Below are 20817 nucleotides of genomic sequence, written 5' to 3'. Positions count from 1 at the left end.
GGGCCAACAAAGCGCATTCCACAACCTCCGAATACATCACTGCCCTTGTTTTTGCATTATCAAGTGAAGTAACATTGAGTGCTCCTGGGAGCTTTTTCTTTATGAAATCTGCATTGGATGGAACTATTTATCTAGCTTTTCATAAGAGCTCCATGTTATACATAATTCTTCATGTGTTTGAATGTAAATTGCCACTTGCTAATTCTCCGACATAGTATACTGCAGAATGTGAAATTAGCTGCTCCAAGGTGCTCCCAAGTGTAAAAATACCTGCTCCATATGCACCAAAGTGAAGATTATGCTGCTCCAGAAATTGCTTCAAATCAGAAGTCCTGGGTAGCATCTGTGATTTTATGGTTAATTTGAACTTACTTTGTAGGTCGATCAGGCTTGGGCCTTTGTCCAATGAAAACTGTCGACTGATGACCTGCGATCACTCCCTTCGTATCGGGTAGGTACATTGTTCGTTGCGCTTGTTTGAACACGCCAGTACCAAAGTAAGTACACCATGCAAAGGTCATGCTGCACCTGTACAGTCGGCCATGAAAAAATACGAACCACAAAAGCACGTGGTGAAATTGCCGTCTATTGGCAAGCAGTTTGCTGTCCAGAGCTTTGCCCCGGTGAATGCGTGGCCATAGTTATGCTCTCGACAGCAGACGGCACGCCACTACACGGTGCAGACGGCAATTTCACCACGAGCTTGTGTGGTCCGTATTATTTCGTGGCCGACTGTACCCCCCCATAGCTGAACAGCCCAGCTCAGGGGCGCCACCTTTACTGTACAGCACATTAGAAGCACGACATCACACCAAACCCAACAGTCATGCGTCAGGGGCACTTTTTTTTTCGGTGTATGCTGTGGAGGTTTATTAGCCTTTTCACCGTAAATCTAGCTGCGAGGCGCCCGACACCGTACAGTTCATAAACGTGTCCAGCGATGTCATTCCTTTGCGATCATTCTCATAAGATTTCACGGGACGACGGGACCACCGAACGCAATGGAGCAGTACTGGTGAGGAAGCGCTACGTAAATTTGAATACGCAACTGAAACCTGCATGCTCACGCCGTCCGGTAGAACTACGAAGATATACCACACATCGCGATAACAACGCTCCAAGCGAGGCTTTGTTCGCGGCCGTGCTCGCTGCGCAGTTCCTACTATGCCGATGGCCCAACGGCACGGTTGAAAAACCGGATAGCTATTTCGATCATTTTAGAGTTCCGCAATATCGTCAAATATTGTAACGACGGAAATTTGAGCCATTTAGAGACGCCATAGTAGCCTTCCCGGGAAACCATTGCTGACGAGGTGCCGTTCAGGAACGCTATTTTACAATGGTTCAGAAAGTGAAACGGAATACGCTTGGCCAACGCCGTGCTTACGACAGTAAAAGAGCGATTCGGATCAATCGCTCTACGGCGAGTGAACCGGCTCACTTTCTGAACCGTCGTAATTCTTAACGCCCAGCGACATCACCCATAGACGCGTACGTGCCTGAACTTTGGCCGCGATCAGTTCGCCGCATATTCTAGCAAGTAGGTGCGGTGTCACTGCCACTACGCAGATCTCGGCGCTCGATGGTCGGGTGCCCCCGAAAAATTGCCGATTCACCGTCTTCACGCGCTGAAAGTCGAAGACACGCGTGACGAGCGGCAACGTTCGGTGGTTCGGTACAGCACGTTCAGTACACGCTCAGACAGAACGAATGCAGCGCCGCGAAAACCACGATGATGCAGTACACAGCGGGAACGTCGGTAGCCACCACGTTTCCTCGACTGCTCGCGTCCCCTGCGCAGTAAGGCGTGTCGGGCCGGAGCTCGCTGATGACCACAGTCCAGTCGCTAGCTCCCGGAACGGTGCATCGCGGTTCGGCGTTGTAGCCTGCCTCCGGCGATTTGGACTGTTGTCGCCGCTGTCTCAGCAGGCGTCGCTGGAACCACAACAGGCGGCAGTCGCAAGACCATGGGGTGCCTTGTAGCGAGAAAGAGCCTGTAAAACAGTGAGTTCGTACAAAGTCAATATCCGTTTACTCCTTTCGTGGTGTACAACAATAATGTAAACCAACATTAATGCTGGTTTTCGTTAAAGTTGTGTCAAACAAAGAAATGAGCCCTCGAAAATTCCCTTCTCTCGAGGTGTAGTACTACATCAGTAAATACACCCAAGGGTGTGAAGTGGTATAAGACAACCGGCGCAGCAAACAGTTCTCACAAAGCGATTGCAGATCACTGCAGATAAAAACTTTTGCATGGGCTACTTGCGTGGTGCATTGTTTTAATGGATTCTTCAAAGGCGCGGGGACAAAGACGAGAGTGAAGAAGCACATATATCGCTGTAAAAACAGTTGTACCCTTTGCAGCGCTTTTTTTTATTGCAATTATATGTGCACTTGAGGCGCAGTTTTGCCGTCGCCATCATGTTCTGTATAAAGTCCAAATCGATAGCATCGCCTCGCGCGTCGTACGTTCTATGTGCGAGCGAATGCTTGGGCATGCTGCAGACGGGCACGGCACAAGCATAGATGAAACGCGCGGGCCGGCTCCGTCAGATGAAGGAGCATGAAGGGATGCCGGGGGGAGGGCTGCGTCGCTCGGGCAGGAACACTGAAATTTAACCAAAAGGGCGTGGTCGCGCGCGCACTTTCGACAGACGTCAGTAGAAGAAGAAGAATAAAGGCCGTGCCTTCTCCCCATAGGGAGAAGGCACGGAGCCGCGTCAAAAGGTCACGCGCTGAGACGCAGCAACGCGTACGTGTGGTCAGGCCTTAACTTTTATCGAGAGAAAGGGAAGGGGTCTAGGAGCTACATGGGTGGGGCCCCATGTCCAAGGCTCCACTGGCTTGTGCCGTTCCACTGGCATGGTTCAGAAGCGCTAGTTGCACATCCGGGTCCGAGCTAGCGAGGAGTGCCTCCCATTGTTCCAAAGAGTTTTCGATTCTGTACTTATGCTGAGGTTATTTGTAGGGGTGTGCGAATATCAAATTTTTCGAATACGAATCGAATACGAATATCCACCTTCGAATATCGAATCGAATATCGAATATCAAAGGAAAAATGCCTCCACAGTAACAATATTTTATTTAACATGTAGCTATTTGAAAAAAAAAAAAATCATTAACAGCCTGACTGGCAACACAACATACACTGCTATCTCCAGAACACAATGTCCAGGCTAGCACAATGCACATCACAACACAAGCAAAATAATGACTAGATGTTAAATGAATAAACATGAGGTGCTCCGTGCACTTACGATGTTTATCGCTCCTCTCGGCAACGTTTTTAGCTATACGAACGTAGCAGAAATGTGGAAGACGAGTTATTTTATGCATGATAATCGAATCGCATATTCGAATTTTTCGAATATTCGAAACTTTTCGATTACACGATTTTCGAATCGAATACGAATATTTCGAATGTAATATTTGACGAATATTCGAAACTTTCGAATATCAAAGCTCGCCCCTTCTTTTCTTGTGAGGCTCTTCTAGCGTTGTACTTCGCTTTCATTCATAGTCACATTAACTATGGTATCGTTTCATGGGGGAACACGTACGCTTGTCACTTGTCATCAGTACAACATATCCAAAATCAGTCAATACGCATTATCACTTCTAGTTCCATGCAATCTAATGCTTCTGTGTTACTCCACTCCTTCAATATCTTGCCTGTCATTCGTTTGTTCCAGTACAACATAGTCGTCCTATTTCACGAAATGCTTCATAATAACCTCATGCATCCACTCGTGTCACGTGATTTACTGCTGAATAAAAACCTGACGAGATTTGCAGCTAATAAGAATTTTTTGTTACCAACAGTTCACACTAATTACGGCAAAAAAAACATCTGCATTCACTGCTATTTCACTCTGGAATGATTTACCTACATCTATCAAATCTTGTGTTTCCCTTCCAGTCTTTAAAAATGACCTTAGACATCATTATCTGTACTAAGTGTACCCACGTCATGGCTGCTGTCTAAAAGATTTTTTTTTTTTGCTTGTACCTTGAATTTCTTTTGTTGTGCTTTTTTCATGTTTAACTGATTTGTATTGAAATGTTTCACCTATATGTTTTGATTTTTTTTCTAAGAATTCTGTTCATTTGCTGCTGTTAGTTATTGCCACAATGTTTGTATCATGAACCGAGGGTCCCACTACAGTTCTTTTACTTTGGGACCCTCGCCTGTATATTCGCTAATCTTGTATTACCTTTTGATATCAATAAACTGAAACTGAAACTGATTCGCATACCCCTAGTTATTTGGCCTTTTACTGCAACCCCATGAGATGTGGTAGAGGGTTGATGGCGAATTGCAACACCACGGACAATCGTGCCCATACAACGTTGGGATTTTCTGCAATTGCAATAAATCTGGAATGACTCCCGTTTGAATTCTACGGAGGTCCATGGCGTCTTCCCCTATATTTCTGCCGAGCGCGTGGGGCCATATTTCTGCCGTGCGCATCGTTAATTGATGGGCGAGAAGCTCTCAACGCGGCTTCCAAGACCTTTTCACAGACGGCTCCCTGGGCGCCGCCATAATCCTCTCTGGGCTGCGCTAAATAGGCGTGAACCCCCAAAAATGCACTGCCGAGGCTGTGACGTTAGCCTTTGTACTCCATCTTTTGCGCAGCGCACGAAATTGACAAGGTACACAATTGAGAAGAGGACGGGACAAGAGGACGGGACTCCCGCGCGCAGCCCAGCATGGCGGCGTTTCTTCTGTCCTGTGAGAAGGTCTATACGTGTTATGCTATTCGCGTTGAGACCACGTTGAGACGACAACCGCTTCGCTCATTGCAACGGCCGTATTCCCTTACGCCAGCGTTTTGCAGAGTTACGCGAGATCGGACCCTAAAAGAGTTAACTGCTATCCTTACTTCGTATAACATTCCAATTTGTTGCTATCGCATTCATTGCTTCGCCCTTCCGGCGAAAGTGACTTTTTTTGTTTTTGTTTCACAATGACAATCGACAGTGACCTACCGTGTGTTTCTTTCCCTGTTCGGACGCCGCGCGTCCGGCACATTCAGAGCACGAACGGCGTGCACACTGTCAGCGCATGCAGTAGCATTCTTGATAAGTGGCGAGCGCCGAGGTATCAAGAAAGGAAGCGCGAACAAGGTAGATTATTATTCTTTTGGGGTGAAAAAGACCCTCCAAAGGGGTGCATCTGGTTGTAGCGTGTGAATCGGACACAAGTCTGCAGCTCCTCAAACTAACATGGCGCCGACAATGGCCTCACTCAGTGCGCCGCATTGTCACGCTTACGTCGCTTATGTGACGGTGGGGACATCTCGCCAGGTTATCGATGTTATTTATTTTTCGCTTAGTGAAAGGAGCACGCATCTTGCGCTATCACGCAATGTGGCGTTTCTTCAAGCTGATTCTCGACGCGCGAGCAATGGAAAGGAAATTGATAGATGTAACTTAAAGGGACAAGAAAAGAGCAGAGTGGTTCAGGGAACAAACGGGTGTTAAGGACACCTAAGTCGAAATCAAGAAGAAGAAATGGACATGGGCAGGGCATGTGGCGCGTAGGCAAGGTAACCGCTGGTCATTAAGAGTAACTGACTGGATTTCAAGAGAATTCCAACGCGCGAGGGGGATACAGAAAATTAGGTGGGCAGATGGGATTAAGAAGTTTGCGGGTATAACGTCGCATCAGCAAGCACAGGACCGGGTTGATTGGCGAAACATGGGAGAGGCCTTTGCCCTGCAGTGGGCGTAGTCAGGATGATGATGATGATGATGATGACTCATCCAACCCTATGCCTCCCTCCCAGCGGTAATTCGGCGGCCGCTGTTATAACCAGCGATAAACACCATTGTGTATAGTTCTGGACAGTCCTAACTGCCGCTCGAAGAGCCCGAATGATCACACAACAAGGCGTGAAATCTTACTGCTGACGTAGTGCGAGAGCCGTTGTTCCTGAGCGGTGCCATCGGCGCGCGCTTCGAGAGCCGCCTCTTCTTCGTCTTCCGCCACGAACGACGAGAGAGCGGCGTTGTCCGACAGGTCGACGCTGAGCCGGGGCAACTCGGCCCACCTCTGCAGGAGTGCGGCCGGCAGCGTCTCCAGCAGAGGGCACTCTCGCACCCGGAGCGTGAAGGGACCGTGCGGGTGAAGACCCTCGAACGCGTCGGCCGCCACCGAGCGCAGCTCGGACCCGCTCACGCTCAGCTCTCTGATCTGTGCATGCGTGGTGCGAAACGTGTGGAGTGCAAGAAGAGCATAAAGGAGTACTGACACCAATTTTCGAAGATTACTTTACTCCGCCATATACAAATCTCCTGTACACAGAGACACCCTTGAGCAAGTGCGAAGCTCAGTAAATGCTGATATTTTATTTTTACATTAAAGTCAGTTTTCGCATCGCGCACCTATCTGACATGAACAGTTGCATGACGTCAGGCGATATTATCAATTTTGGTGACTTCACGCATCAGAATGGCTGGTTGTGATAACGTCAGATACCAAAACCCCTCAAAATGGCCGCTTGTGCGTCACTAACAGAGCCATGAAGCTGTGATATCTTGCGCGAGCGCGTGACGAGAAGCTTATACACTGGTGTCGTGACGTCAGGGTACAGTAGGAACCGAAATGAGCTTTTAAAAAACACGTTGTAAATAATTTTTCAGGGCGCACTCCTGCTTACCAGCACATTTTCTAGGCTCTTGAGGATCTGACCTTTAATATGACGCAAAAAAGCTGAAATTTTTCGTGTAAGTACTTCTTTAATGAGATACTGAACAAAAAATTGGAACGAATGACGAAAACACCTAAATTCAACTCGGTAGACTTTCGATAAACAGACCTTATTTCACATATTGTTGAACAGTTGGCTCTTTTCGGATGAGTGCGAGCGCGCGGCGGCTGCACGCCAGCGCGCGCGGAGCTGCTCATCGACGGCCGTGACGTCAAGCGTCCCCGCAGTGGAAACAGGATGCACGCTTTCCTGTCCTGCTACTTCCCTTTCTCCCCCTCTCTTTTACATCCCACTCTCCCCTATCCACAAAAGCGCTGAGATGTGCACCATCCGGGAGCATTGTTCGGTGCCGTTTGTAGAGGAGCAACCGTACTGGGAACGGAGTGGGTTGAGAGGCGCGGGCGACGGCTGGCGTGGCTGGCACGCCCATTTTCGTCGACGTATACGCCACTTCCTTTAGTTCACGGAGCGGCCGCTAAACGCAGCAATTTGCAAAAAAACATGCATGAAATTTATTATTTTACTCTAGTTCTCCCTGAAAACAACGTTGTGTTAACCAATTTCAGCACCCAAGCGTCTGTTTCGTTTTATTCAGTATCCCTTTAAAGGGGCCCTGCAACACTTTTCGAGCATGCTCAAAAAGCGCTGCCGATCGGTAGTCGAGGCTCCCGAGAACACGCGAGCCAAATATTATAGCGATGCGCACGGCCCGGAATTTACAATAAATTCTCAAAGTCAGCTGAAAATCGCTCCCTCTTCTCTCGACAAATGATGTATTAGTCCGCAAAATATGACGCGATTGTCGGCAGTTCCACCATTGGCTGATGTTATAATCACGATAACACCCTCATTATTACTTTCGTTGTTAATTTTGAGTTCAATAAGTAGGTAATATGTATGTTTATATTATGTTATCGCGTTAAAAACACCGAACAAACATTAATATTAGCACTTCCGGTCTCACCGACAGCTCGTCTGCTCGTAGTTGCGTGGTTCCGTTTTCTTCGCCATGCGCAGTGCCGAAAACGTGAATATTTCTGTGCTTTTGACCATCGCCGGTTGCCGTTGAGAGTGGCAGCCGTTCGAGTGTTGCCTCGTCAACTGAGAACTGCATCGTCGGCGCGTTCTCACGACCGACCGAGGCAGGGGCGCGGCGTGTCTCCGATAACAATGCTGGCGTCCGGTAATGGCGGCGCTTCGGGGTCGTCTGCCAGTGCCGTCTTACGAGGCGGTGTATCGGAGTATGGGCCGAAACCGATCTCAGCTGTCATTCGTTCCAAACGAGCGCGCAGGTTTGCTTCCATGGTTGGCAGAGCGATGAAAACACTACGGCGTTCGAGGTGCACACCCAACATTACCAAACCGACGCGCAGTTTTCAAGCACGCGCGATACACAGTGCGATCGACTCCGCTCGACGAGAACGACGCAAGCCGACCGGAAGTGACGGCACAGACCACGTGGTTGCGCCCAGACGTCAGAGAGAAAAAAATGAAGAAAAAATTGGCCGCTTATCTGCGTGCTTCGCTGCAAATGTCGTGTAAAGACGATAGAAGAGGCGCTGTGTGAGATATGGACGCCATCTGGCAATACGTCGGGAAACATGAGTGCTGTGTTGCGTGCTGGTAGTCCCGGCGCAGCAGCAGGCGAAGACCTTTGCAGAGAAACGTCCGCACTCAACGAGTACTCTCCACACACTCTTTTATTTACACGTCGCCTGGGTAAAACAGGAACGCCAGAGCGGCGCCCACAACCGGCAGCCTCAAGGCCGCCCACAACGCTGCTTTTTCATTTTTTAAATATTTTTTTTCACCTTCTTGGCCTTCTCAAAACTAAAGTTTTTCAACACCAACCCATGGCATTCGTACAGTGCAATACAGAACCGAAACCGAAACACAACAATGAGCTCGTGCGAATGGCACGGAGGAAGGCAAATTTCAGCACAGTCGCATTTTCAGCTTTGTTGAAACAGCGCTCACTAGACGACGGCGAAGTAAAAGAAGGCACAGGACAGGCGCTGCCTGTCCTGTGCCTTCTTTTACTTCGTCGTCGTCTAGTGAGCGCTGTTTCAACAAAGATGAACGCATACCAACTCGCTCAAGCTTCCATTCTTATGCATTTTCAGCGCAGCTTAAGAAACTAGGGTCCTTAAAATTACGTGTGTATGCATTTTCTATTAAATGAACACGCCACCTAATAATTACCTAGTGATGTTGCACCTCAGATATGCATGATATTTACTTTTTGATCGACAACGTTCACAAGTATGAACAGCCGTACCAGTTCAAGACGGCTGGCCCTTGGGCAAGTGGTTCAACTTTGGCCGAGTGGCTGAATCGAGGGACGTGCCGACAAACAGAAAGACAGAAAGACAGACCAAAATTTCTGCGTTTAAGTTCCCCAAGAAAGACTATCGTCTTTAAAAGACTATCGTTTTTAGAAAACTCCGCCGGCGCTCTTGGGCGGAGCCTCGCTCCTCTGCGCTCCCTCCGTCGACTCGCTGCCTAGCTTTCCGCGCGCTCGTGGCGTTGAGTTGAGGGAGAAAGCTGCGGAACGTGATCTCTATAATTTGGTAACACCACTTAGACTTGACTGATTCGAAAAATTTTTGCGGCATATGACTCGTGAAGAGTCATACGTCAATAATGAGACAATTCCAATACCGGTATAACTAAGAAGGGTGTTGCAGGGCCCCTTTAAGCGCCCCAACATGCGACAACACACAGCAGCGACCTGCTTCCACACTCATATACAGGCTGCAAAAAAAGCGATAAATGAATATTACTTGATGGTTAACGACGTATAAGCTGCACAAGCATTTTGGTCGGGTAACCAAAATATCTATCTATCTATCTATCTATCTATCTATCTATCTATCTATCTATCTATCTATCTATCTATCTATCTATCTATCTATCTATCTATCTATCTATCTATCTATCTATCTATCTATCTATCTATCTATCTATCTATCTATCTATCTATCTATCTATCTATCTATCTATCTATCTATCTATCTATCTATCTATCTATCTATCTATCTATCTATCTATCATGTTTGTTTAACGACACTATGTCTATCCTTCACGAAGGGCGGAACTGACTTTACATTGCTATCGTACCAGTTTTGGCACGAGAGCAATGCAAAGGTAGGCGGCGAGTCAGAATGCCATATGAAGAGCTACACAAAACAACGGTCGCAGTTTAACAGCTCTATATAAGCTGTTTAGGTTAGTTTAGGTTAGGTCCCACGTAAATCGGTTCCAGAAACTCTTCCAGCTTCCGCTCTGTACGTTTGCATGGTAGCCTTGGTCGCCGCTGCAAAGCGCGACCAAGGTAGCTCGCACAGCGACGAGCGACGAAAGTGACGTATGCTGCTCGTCCTATTTCCGCCTGAATCCACGGCTTGCGGCGGAGCAAGTGAAAGCGATCCGGCACGGAGCATTAAGTTGCTCTGAAACGACCAGTCGAACGCGCGAACCCGCTCCAGATCGACCAACGAAAAACGCCATTCGACTCTATGCGGACCAGCACACCGATGACGACAAAGCTTTGCTTGGAGTGTCACTAGACTAATTTTGCAATGAAACGAACACACAAAAACTCATGGCGAGTTTGTTCATATGAGGCAGAGCCTCGTTGCATGCAGCGGCCATTCGGAACCTTGTGTAACAAGCAGGATGCATCATCTCACCTTCTTGCTGAAGGCCCACTGGATTTGGTAGGAGAGGGTCGCCTCGTCCACGTGCACAGCGAGCACTTGTAGAGCCTTTGCCTGAAACAGCATCTCTTGGAGGCGAAAAGCCCTCGCGCTGGAGTACGTGTTTGTCCTGACACTGCGTAGGCACCTGTAGCGTTTAGATCGAGGTTGATGAAAAATCTGAGGAAAAATTGGCTGAGATTTAACTCTTGTAAACCTAGTTCTAACGAGCGAAATGTATGTTTAGCTTGGCTTTGCAAAGGCTATAATGAACGCACTCTTTTATTAAAACTTCGCCTGGTCACGTGGTACCGCAGCGGCGAGGCTCCGAACGAGCGCAGATGCGACGCCTCTCCGCAGCGGATCACGTGGCATGACGTCACGGCTACAACACTTGCGTTCCAGCGGTTCAAGGTCATTGCGACGCGATGATTGACCTTGGGAGGCATAACGTAGTCTTCGCCCTAAAACTTCGCAGATATCTGCAAAACACCCAAATATGTGATAGATGTAGTGTATAAGTTGGTTAGATAAAGCAAACTATCGGAGTGCTTGTTCCCACTCCATTTTAAAGGGTTATGGTAGTAACGATCAACGTCGTTCAGTTTGCACCGCGAGCGACGTACAGCCGTCAGTACGGTTAACTCGAACGCTCCGCCTCGTGGCCTCGACAGGCCTCGACTGACGCCAGCGCCGCCAAATGTTTGACACGTAATGTTTGCAGCAACTAGCGATAGATGGAGCGCGGGTCGATGTCAGTGGTAAATTGCTTTCTCTTCTGCTTTACCGGCGGTTCGAATACACTCACTTGGCAGGTCTGTTTCCCCCATGTTTTGATCGTGGCTGCGTTCTAACGCGCGCCCATGAAATTCGTTTACACGAGCACACGGGAGACGCCAGCAGAGAAGGATATGGGGGTGAAAGTCCTGCGGCAGACCTTACCTGAGAGGTTCCAGCGTGCGAGCATCCAGAAAGGCCAGCTTCAGGTCCGTGATGTCCAGGTGATGGAGAGCGCTGAGCAGCTTGAAGCTCCCACTTCCGAGCTCTCTGACGGGATTTTTGGAAACGTCCAGCCTACGCAAGTCACTCACGTGCACCCATAGCCCGGGGTCTATGTACCGCACGCGGTTCGAAGACAGATTGAGCTTCCTGAGCCTGCCCAGATTAGCGAACGCAGCCGCCGATACGTTTACGATTGCGTTTGAGCCGAGCGACAGTTCAATGATGTTCGGCGCGTTCACGTCCGGCACGGAGGTGAGGTTGCAGTCGTCTAGGGCCAGTGCTGTTACGGGCAGGTCCAGAGACCCGGGTTCCACACGAAGTAGTGGATTTCGAGACACGTCCAAGACCACTAGGCGGCTGAGGTTCGCGAAGACCTGGCCCGGTAGGATCAGTATCTCGTTGGACGAAAGGTTCAGGTGCTCGAGGTTCGAAAGGTGATCGAACTCGGTCGCTGCGATCAGCTTAATCCGGTTGTGCGACAGGTCCAAGTGCGTCAGGGTGGCTCGAGCAGGCGCGGACGCCTTGGTGAAGGGCCTCGGTAGCGAGTTGTGCGACAGGGAGACCTGGATGAGGGGCGTCTCTTCGAAGGCGTCGTCCGGGAGCGCCGCGATGCGGTTGTCGTCGAGGGCCAAGACCTGAAGGCGAGCCATCCTCGAGAAGGCCTCTTCGGGGAGAGAGGATAGCCGGTTGTGACTCAGCAGTAGCACGTGGATCTGGGAGGACGCCTGAAAGGACCTGGGCGAGAGTTGAGCGATGCGGTTGTGGCTCAGGTCGAGAACCCTGACACGTGGTAGCTCCGACGCCACTTCGACCGACACGGTTGACAGGAAGTTGTGGGACAGGTTGAGAGACGTCAGGCTGTGTCGCGTCGTCCAGAAGAAGTGGCGCGCTACGCTCTCGATGATGTTGTGGCTGAGGTCCAGGGAAGTGACGTTGAGGATGACGTCTGCAGCTCCGTCGCGCAGCTTGAGGTGGCTTATTTGGTTGTGCGAAAGGTTTAGTCGGAGCGGATTGTGCGTTTCACGGTTGACGATAAACTGCACGTTAAACTCGGACAGCTTGTTGAAACTAAGGTCGATGTCCCTGAGTTGAGGGAGGTCGGTTAACGCGCCCGAGTCGATCACCGAAATCTTGTTGCGACACAAGTGCAACTTCGTGAGGTTAGGCAAGTTATTAAACGTCTTTGTTTCCAGGCGAGCGACTTCGTTCGCGGACAAGTCGATGGCTTGCAGGCGCGTTAAATCACTGAACGTGCGTGGCTCTATCTCCTTGATGCGGTTTTGGTTAATCTTAATTGTAGTCAACTTTTGTTGAACGGTGCCGTTCAGGGAATCCTTTGAAATATAACGCCAATCATTGTGCATCAAATTGAGCGCGATAAGCTCACTCATTTGGTTCAGTGCTGTCAGTTCCAAATTAGGTAGCCCAGCGTAAGTTGCGTCGAGGCTGTTAATTCTTTGGCACGATTGAAGGAAGCTGTTTACCGTGTCTGGTTCAAGCCGTGTTCCGGATACATCGATGGCTTTTAGGTTCAGGCATCCCTTGGGGAACCAATTAGAGTTTATCTTTGTTATAGGATTGTACAAGAGGCGCAGGTTTGCCAAATTCGAAAGCGTGGCGAAGGCGTTTTGCTCGATGTGCGATATCCTGTTCCCGCTGAGATCTAACGACAGAAGCCCGTCTAGACCGTGCTTGAAGTCTTGCGTTTCCACGGACGTTAAGACGTTGTCAGCCATGTTCAACGACTTCAGCCGCGACAGGAATTTGAGCGCGACGTGAGGGACCGCGTCGAAATCGTTGCTCGAAATGTCCAGCACGCGTAAGCTGACCCTGCACGTAAAGAGATCGTACTCGCCCAACTCTGACACCCGGTTGTCGCGCAGGTTCAGCGTCTGCAGCCTTCGGAGCTTCGCGATAGCGCGGGGAAATTTGCGGACTTTGTTGTGCGCCAGGTCCAAGTGAACAACGACGTCATCTAGTCCCTGAAACAGTGCTTCGGGCAGGGACTCGAGATGGTTTACCGAGAAGGAAACATGCCTTGGCGCCAACGTCCTGAACAGGTTTGGCGGTAGATAGCGGAGGTAGTTGTCGGCCAGTACAAAATGGCGGACCGTGACTCTCTTCTTGCTCTGGAACATTCTCGAGGATAGCTGGGAGACGACGTTTCGCGCGAGGTTCAACGTGTCCAGGTGATCCGTTGGGAGGGTCCAGTTGGGATCCAGGCGCTGAATCGCGTTATCATCCAGAAACAAGTAGGAAAGGTTTCTGAGTTGGTCTAGTGCAACTCCCGGAACCTGTTCCAAGAGGTTCCCTGTCAGGTTGAGCCTCACTAACGACGGCGGGAACGGGCTGCCCTCGATCTTGAGGATGTCGTTGTTGTCCAGGTCTAGTATGGTCAGGTTGCCGAAAGCCAAGAACGTGACGTCACGGACTGAGGTTATGGCGTTGCCGGAAAGATGAAGGCTCCTCAGGCTGACGAGGTTGCGTGCCAGTTGCGTCAGTTCCGCCGCGTCCAGTTCGCCGATGCTGTTGAACCTCAGGTCCAGTCGCTGGAGACGAGTCAGCGTGAGCAGCGCCCCTGCCGGAAATTGCGTCAATCGGTTTCTGCTCAGATCCAGGTTCGTCAAGTTCGGCACGCCTGCAAATGCCCCGCGTTCGATTCGGTTCAGCTGGTTGTCGTTTAGTTGGAGTGAAATGACGTCACTGGGACGCAGAGAGGAAGCGTTCTTGAGTACACTCAGTGACGTGCAACCCTGGATGGCCACGTGAGAGTACCCCCTCGTTTCCGGAAGCGCCGTCAAGGGGACTCCCCGGCAGTACGCTTTCGAGCGGTCGCAGGTACACAGGGCATGGAAGTCGCACGGTTCGGCGCTGCCTCCGAGATCTGCAGACGCGTCACCTTGCTGCCAAGCTGCGGCATTCGCGGGGAGGACGTATACCAGTAGCGGAAAAACTCTGTAACGAAAGGACAGGCCAACAAACGAGTTAGTTAGAACAATATTTTAAGAACAATAATTGTCGGGGTTTAACGTCCCAACACCGCGATATGATTATGAGGGACGCCGTAGTGGAGGGCTCCGGAAATTTCGACCACCTGGGGTTCTTAAACGTGCATCTAAATCGAAGTACATGGGCCTCAAGCGTTTTCGTCACCATCGAAAATGCGGCAGCCGCGGCGGGGATTTGATCCCGTGACCTTCGGGTCAGCAGTCCAGCGCCATAACCACTAGACCACCGTGGCGGGTCAGAACGATGACGTAATCACATGACGTCATCGCTTGGTCATACGTGGGCCGTGAGGCACGTGCCACCGATCACGGAGACAGTGCGAAACCACGCTGGGGGCGCAAAGCTTTCGGGGCCGGGGGGGGGGGTTCAATACCTAGCACCTCCACCACAACGATGTTGCGTAGAATGAAGTGTATTTACACTGCTTTGCACAACATCGATCAAGATGGAGGACAGTACGCACACCTGACAGGCCAGTCCTCCTTGTCGTCTTCTGTAGGCAGAATGTCTGACCCTTAATGTGTTAGCTGCGTAGCAATATAGTCGACTGAGAAAAAGAAGAGATTGCTTTCGCCTTCGAGTAATCCTCATAAGGGTTCGTCATTTTATAAGTATGGGCTGTTCAACAGGGATTTGTAGTTTTGCTCGCAAGCGAAGAAAGGACACAACAGCCGGCACAACAGTGCACGGACGAAGTCCGCATTATTTCACCCGACGTCGTTTGGAGCAGGGGCGTAGCCAGAAATTTTTTTCGGGGGGGGGGGGGGGTTCAACCGTACTTTATGTATGTTTGTGCGTGCGTTTGTATGTGTGCGTGTTTATATACGTGAGCAAAACTGAAAAATCTCGGGGGGGTTTGAACCCCACCCCCCCTTGGCTACGCCCCTGGTTTGGAGTGACCATTAGCAGATTCGCGCGAACAATCTGCTTTAGAGAAGTAAACTTCTCAACGGTTGGCTCTAGTCCATTGCTTTTATGGGTCATCGACTCCACTGCTCTGAATTTGTGAGCTGTGGAAATATGACTAACAATTCTGACGATAAATTTGTTTGAAATAGTCAAATGGGCTACTTACATAATGTGTCCTTTATATAAAGCTTCCTTTATATAAAGGAAGCTCGAGGTAGTACGAACAGAACCCGCGCAGTTTTTTTAGCATAGAGCAAATAAGATGTCGCAGTCTTTGAATTACCGGCTGAACTCTTAAACATTTATTCTGTTTATTACAATGAACTTTTTTTTCGTGCCCTTGGACATGAAATAACAAGAAAGCTCCAAAATATATGTCTACGTGTGCTACTAACCTTATGAGCTTGATCTATAAGACATATTACATGTTTCATTCGATATTAGAACCACTTTACTTTCCGTTCTTATCTATTCAATTCTATACATACATATATATATATACATATACATATATATATATATATATATATATATATATATATATATATATATATATATATATATATATATATATATATATATATATATATGGTGTGTGTGAGTGTGTATGCATGTATACATATAAACGCCACTGGAAACGTAGCTCGACAATGTGGTGGTGCTTTTCACACTACCGCTACAGCCGTCACCAACTAGAAACACTCACCTGAGCAGTAGACGACCTCGCCAGGAAAGCGCGTGGCCGTGCATCCTCACAGCGGTTGAACAAAGGAGCCACGAACACGCGAAATCCTACATGAAATCCTCACAATCTTCACGCGCAGCGGCCCAACACACACATCTCGGGAACCCGAGGCCTCCTTCGCACACACACACCGCACACAGACGACCACGGTGCACTTCCATTCCTCTCGCAGACATACAAGACAGCAACACGTTTCTTAACCAAGGTGGGTGCATTCTGCTCTTTCATCCTGCCGAAGGCTGCCGTGAGGTGCGCAGGACAGCCAAATAAACCACAGTCTTCACCTCCAGCTGCGCAGCTCCCGAATCAAAACCTGAAGTCGTCTTGCACTCTAGAGCTTTCCAGCGATGCTCCACTGTTCTTTGCTTCACGTGGTGTTCTGCGCAGTTCTTAGTACACCGCGGGACCGGCTGATGCCGTGGACTCCGTAGAACACGTCGCATCTCGAATCCGCGAACATGGTTACAATGAAACGCTGTTGCCTGGAGTCGTCATCTGTATCGTCATCCACGCGTTAGGAGTCGTCGCAACGGCACGATGAAAAGTTAAAAAAAAAAAACAACGAAAACGTAACGAAGAAAGGAAGGCGGAGACGGGCCGTTTTATTTCGGGTAACGCCACGGGATCCAGCTCAGTCGGAGAGCTTGCCTGTTTTGCTTTGAAAGTAAACTAGGATGATGTTCGCCAAGGTAGAAGCGGAGGGGGATAGGCGAGAGAGGGAGGTGAGACCACGTGCTTCGCTGCGATGCGCTCCGTCGCTGTCTCGACTCTTGATACTATTCTTGAACGCGCGCGTAATAAAACAGTGGGAAAGACCCCCACAAGTGTCCCATTCTTCGTCTTTTGCCACTTCATTAGAGATATACCGTAGAAGAACTGAAAGCAGGGCCGGTTGGTGACAGACAGTTCTTGAACATAATGAAACACAGCGCAACCATAATAATAATATCTGGTGTTTAACGTCCCAAAACCACGATATGATTATGAGAGACGCCGTAGCGGAGGGCTCCGGAAATTTTGACCACCTGGGGTTCTTTAACGTGCACCTAAATCTAAGTACACGGGCCTCAAGTATTTTCGCCTCCATCGAAAATGCAGCCGCCGCGGCCGGGATTCGATACCGCGACCTTCGGGTCAGCAGTCGAGCGCCATAACCACTAGACCACCGCGCACAGCGCAACCACGACGCGGACCAAGAGAAAAAGATGGACAAGCCACAGTGCTGAGCAACTGAATGTTTATTGAAAACATATGACAGAAAAGATTACTACTACCCTCACACGCATGTGACCCATGGTCCGCGTCGTGGTTGCGCTGTGTTTTATTACGTTTATTAGAAATGCAGCATAACGCTGCAGCGTGTGTGTGTGTGTGTGTGTGTGTGTGTGTGTGTGTGTGTGTGTGTGTGTGTGTGTGTGTGTGTGTGTGTGTGTGTGTGTGTGTGTGTGTGTGTGTGTGTGTGTGTGTGTGTGTGTGTGTGTGTGTTACGTCGGACTCTATATATACGCCAAATGTGACACTGTTAGGCAGTGCAGTTGCAACTCGATTTAACGAGGTGATGACCACGCTCGAATTATTTCGCTAAATCGGGAAGTTCGCGAAATGGGGAAAAGTATATTTCTGTTCTTAGATATCCAAAACTGTAGCGTAATGACACCCAAAAGCTAGATAAGCTGCACATCTTTAAGTCGACAGCGTTACAGCGCACGCTTGAAGAAAAACCTGTTTCTGTCAAAGTTCGAAAGTGATCGCCGCATTTCTGTTTAATTATTTTAGGAAAAACTTCGTTAAACCGGGTTTGTAGCCAAGTTAGTTTCGTTAATTCGGGGAGCTGGCAACATTGAACCCTACTGGTACCTGTCGGTGAATGGAAATTTCTTCTCTAGATCAGGAACTTCGTAAAATCTGTTTTCGTCAGATCGAGCTTTAACTGTATAAAGAATTTCCACGGAAAATGATAACTCGAATTTCTTATCGGGCCGTATTGCATGATAACAAATACCCCGTCGGTATTCTGTAGCACCGGAATACCGACGGGGTAGTTTCTGCTAGTGACGCAAGACCCTGAAGACAAGCTACGGTATGACAACATCTAAAACGGCAGTATGATCAACAGCAGTGCCCTATTTACCGAGAAATTAAGCTAAATGGATGGATGGATGGATGGATGCTATGAGCGTCCCCTTTATAACGGGGCGGTGACATGTCTGCCACCAGGCTCGAAGGATAAAAAAAGAAAAAAAAAGAAAAAAAAAACTTCCTTGTTTCATGTTGTCCTAATGCCTTATCTACATTGATTAAATCTATGTTATTATAACAAAAAATATAAATTCACAGTCCATCTCTCTGCCTCTTAAGGCAGAATAACCTTTTTTCCCCCAATTATTTATTTTTGTACTTTATCTCTACTTTTCTGCCACCAATACTCTAACCGTCTCTTACTTATTTCTATCGCGGGCGTGTTCAGCTTTCCATTGTTGTCCCTAAAACCCAAGGCTTCATGTAGACTCGTGCCCACACGTATACCTGGGTGAATATCGCCACATTCAATCAGTACATGTTCCATCGTTTCCTTAGTTCCCCCGGAGCATGTACATAGTTCTTCTTCGTTACTGAATCTCGCTTTATAACTACGCGTTCTCAGGCAGCCCGACCTTGCTTCAAACAGTAAAGCGCTTCCCCTTGAATTATCATAAAACCTTTCCCTCCTTATTTCGTTTTTTTCCTTTTCGGTAGTTACTCAGAGCCGGCTTCTTTTCCATCGCTGTCATCCAATAAGTCTTCTCCGCCTCTCTGACCTTCCGCTTAATGCTCCTTGTTGCCATATCGCCCGCACTGCCAGCCGTATATTTACTGGTGAGCCTCCTAGTTCTTTTTCTCCACTGCGTGTCAACGCTTTTTCTATACAAATACCTGAAAACGTTCTCTGCCCATCTACTCTTCTTCATTTTCCTCAGCCTCTCTTCGAATCTCATTTTGCTCTGCGCTTCCCTCACTTCAAAGCCTGTCCATCCCATATCACCCTTCACCGCCTCATTTGTCGTCTTCCCGTGAGCGCCCAAGGCGAGGCGGCCCACCGTCCTTTGATTTACATCCATTCCTGATTGCACCTCTGACTTCATGCACACCACTGAGTTCCCAAATGTATCGCACGATGAGCGCCACGAGTGGGACATTTTAGAAGTGATCCCGATGACGTGGGAGAGTCTGAATACAATTAATCACTAGTAATCAAACTACCTGCAATAAAAAAGGAATCTTCCGTGCATCAAGACACGTAATAAAATGCTGCTTGTTCGTTTCTATTTGATTCATGCAAAAACTTATTTTGCGTTGCCATGGAGATCGACTCGCGTGTTCCAAAATTTCCGTTTTCGCCGAACTGCGCTTCGCCCGGCGCCCTGCTTCGCTCACGCGGTCGAGTCTCAGTGGTAGTTTCGGTATCGCGTACTGCCGCGTGTGTTTTGCACGCCCGTGAAAGTCGCTCTTACAGAAAGTTCGACAAAATACCGCATGCATGTGATGTTGCCGGATGCCCGAATGGTGCACGCCGCCAGCGCACCCCGTCGTGCAGTAAAGGCGGGCAACGTTGGGCACGGCAACAGTGACGTGGGAAAGACCGCTTTCAGGCGGGTGATTTGAAGTGCGCTAACGCGATGCGGACCACTAAAGCGTGATTTTATTTCAAAATAAGCACTTCCTTGGCACAGAAGTAGCACCACGAGGTTTCTGGACCGTTATTTCAACAATCAACGTCGACCAGGCACGTAGCCAGGATTTTTTTTTCGGGGGGGGGGGGGGGCCCGAGGCCTAATTGTTCGAAAGAAAGTCTTTCCATGGCAAAAAGAAGAAAAAGTGGCCCGGAAATATAGAAGGTTAGACGAATTTCGGGGGGGGGGGCGCCCCCCCCCCCCTTGCCTACGTGCCTGACGTCGACTTAATATTTGCCTTTAGTGTCCCTTTAAGTCGAAGCAGCCTGGTCGATAAGTTTATTTCTCTCTCTCTCTCTCTCTTCCGAGGATGCAATTCTTGCCCACACATAACGTGTGGTAACAAAGACACCCTGTTCCTGAGCTCATAGAGGCGCAAAAAAAGAGAGAGAAACTTGGGCTGCGCTTTATACTCTAACGCTTGAAGATGAGAGCCCGCAGCACACGGCAATGCATTAAGTTATATACCGCAGCCGCTCGATCAAAAAAAAAAAAAATTTTTTTATCGAGGTGGCCTAGGTTATATAATCTGGGACCAGATTTCCGGCAAGGCATGACGAGCCGCAGCGTGCGCATTAATGTTTTTTTTTAACGCGATAGCGTTAAAGAGCTCGTGTCGCAGAAATTCCGGTGTCGGTGATGGTGACGGCGTCGCTACCGACGCTTGTGAGCGAAAAATCGCCCGTGACCGAAAAATCGAGAAAGATGCAAATAAAATAAACAAAAAAAATCTTCGGTCCCATTGAGGATCGAACCCGGGCCGTTTTTTTTTTTTTTTTTTGACGTTCTCAGTAGATTGCCTTTAGATTCGCAGAACTACTCGTATTTGGGCGAGTTACATGTGGTTAAGCATGTTGAGTGATTTCAGCGCGAAACGAACGAGGACAGAGGTGAAAAAAAGGACACAAACCGCTGTGCGCGTGTCCCTAGCTTCTTTGCCGCGGTCCTCGTTCGTTTCGCGCTGAAAGCACTCAACATGTTTGCCTTCAGATTGCCGATTCCAGGTCGATCACGTGACTGATCATGAT

At 48.9% G+C, this 20817-nt stretch overlaps 1 protein-coding gene across 1 annotated transcript; it reads right to left on the bottom strand.

Moving 5' to 3' along the window:
• Positions 1 to 1680: 1680 nt before the first annotated feature.
• Positions 1681 to 16822, bottom strand: LOC119400196 (chaoptin). Its single transcript, XM_037667198.2, has 5 exons — positions 16041 to 16822; positions 11357 to 14371; positions 10409 to 10562; positions 5911 to 6199; positions 1681 to 1994 (listed from the first exon to the last, which is right to left on the bottom strand). Exons 1-5 carry the CDS (start codon positions 16082 to 16084, stop codon positions 1687 to 1689), a joined length of 3810 nt encoding a protein of 1269 aa, XP_037523126.1. The 5' UTR covers positions 16085 to 16822; the 3' UTR covers positions 1681 to 1686.
• Positions 16823 to 20817: the final 3995 nt, after the last annotated feature.

This window comes from Rhipicephalus sanguineus, chromosome 7 (genome assembly GCF_013339695.2).
Source record: "Rhipicephalus sanguineus isolate Rsan-2018 chromosome 7, BIME_Rsan_1.4, whole genome shotgun sequence".
Classification (NCBI taxonomy): Eukaryota; Metazoa; Arthropoda; class Arachnida; order Ixodida; family Ixodidae; genus Rhipicephalus; species Rhipicephalus sanguineus.
Note: the sequence above shows the minus strand (reverse complement) of the source record. Positions and strands in the feature narration are given on the sequence as shown.

Excerpts from the sequence above, each read along its gene's own strand:
- LOC119400196 (XM_037667198.2), bottom strand. The coding sequence starts at position 16,084 with ATGCACGGCCACGCGCTTTCCTGGCGAGGTCGTCTACTGCTCAG. Across the intron at positions 14,372-16,040 it reads CGAGGTCGTCTACTGCTCAG|AGTTTTTCCGCTACTGGTAT; the intron begins GTGAGTGTTTCT and ends CTTTCGTTACAG. Across the intron at positions 6,200-10,408 it reads AGTGGGCCTTCAGCAAGAAG|ATCAGAGAGCTGAGCGTGAG; the intron begins GTGAGATGATGC and ends ACGCATGCACAG.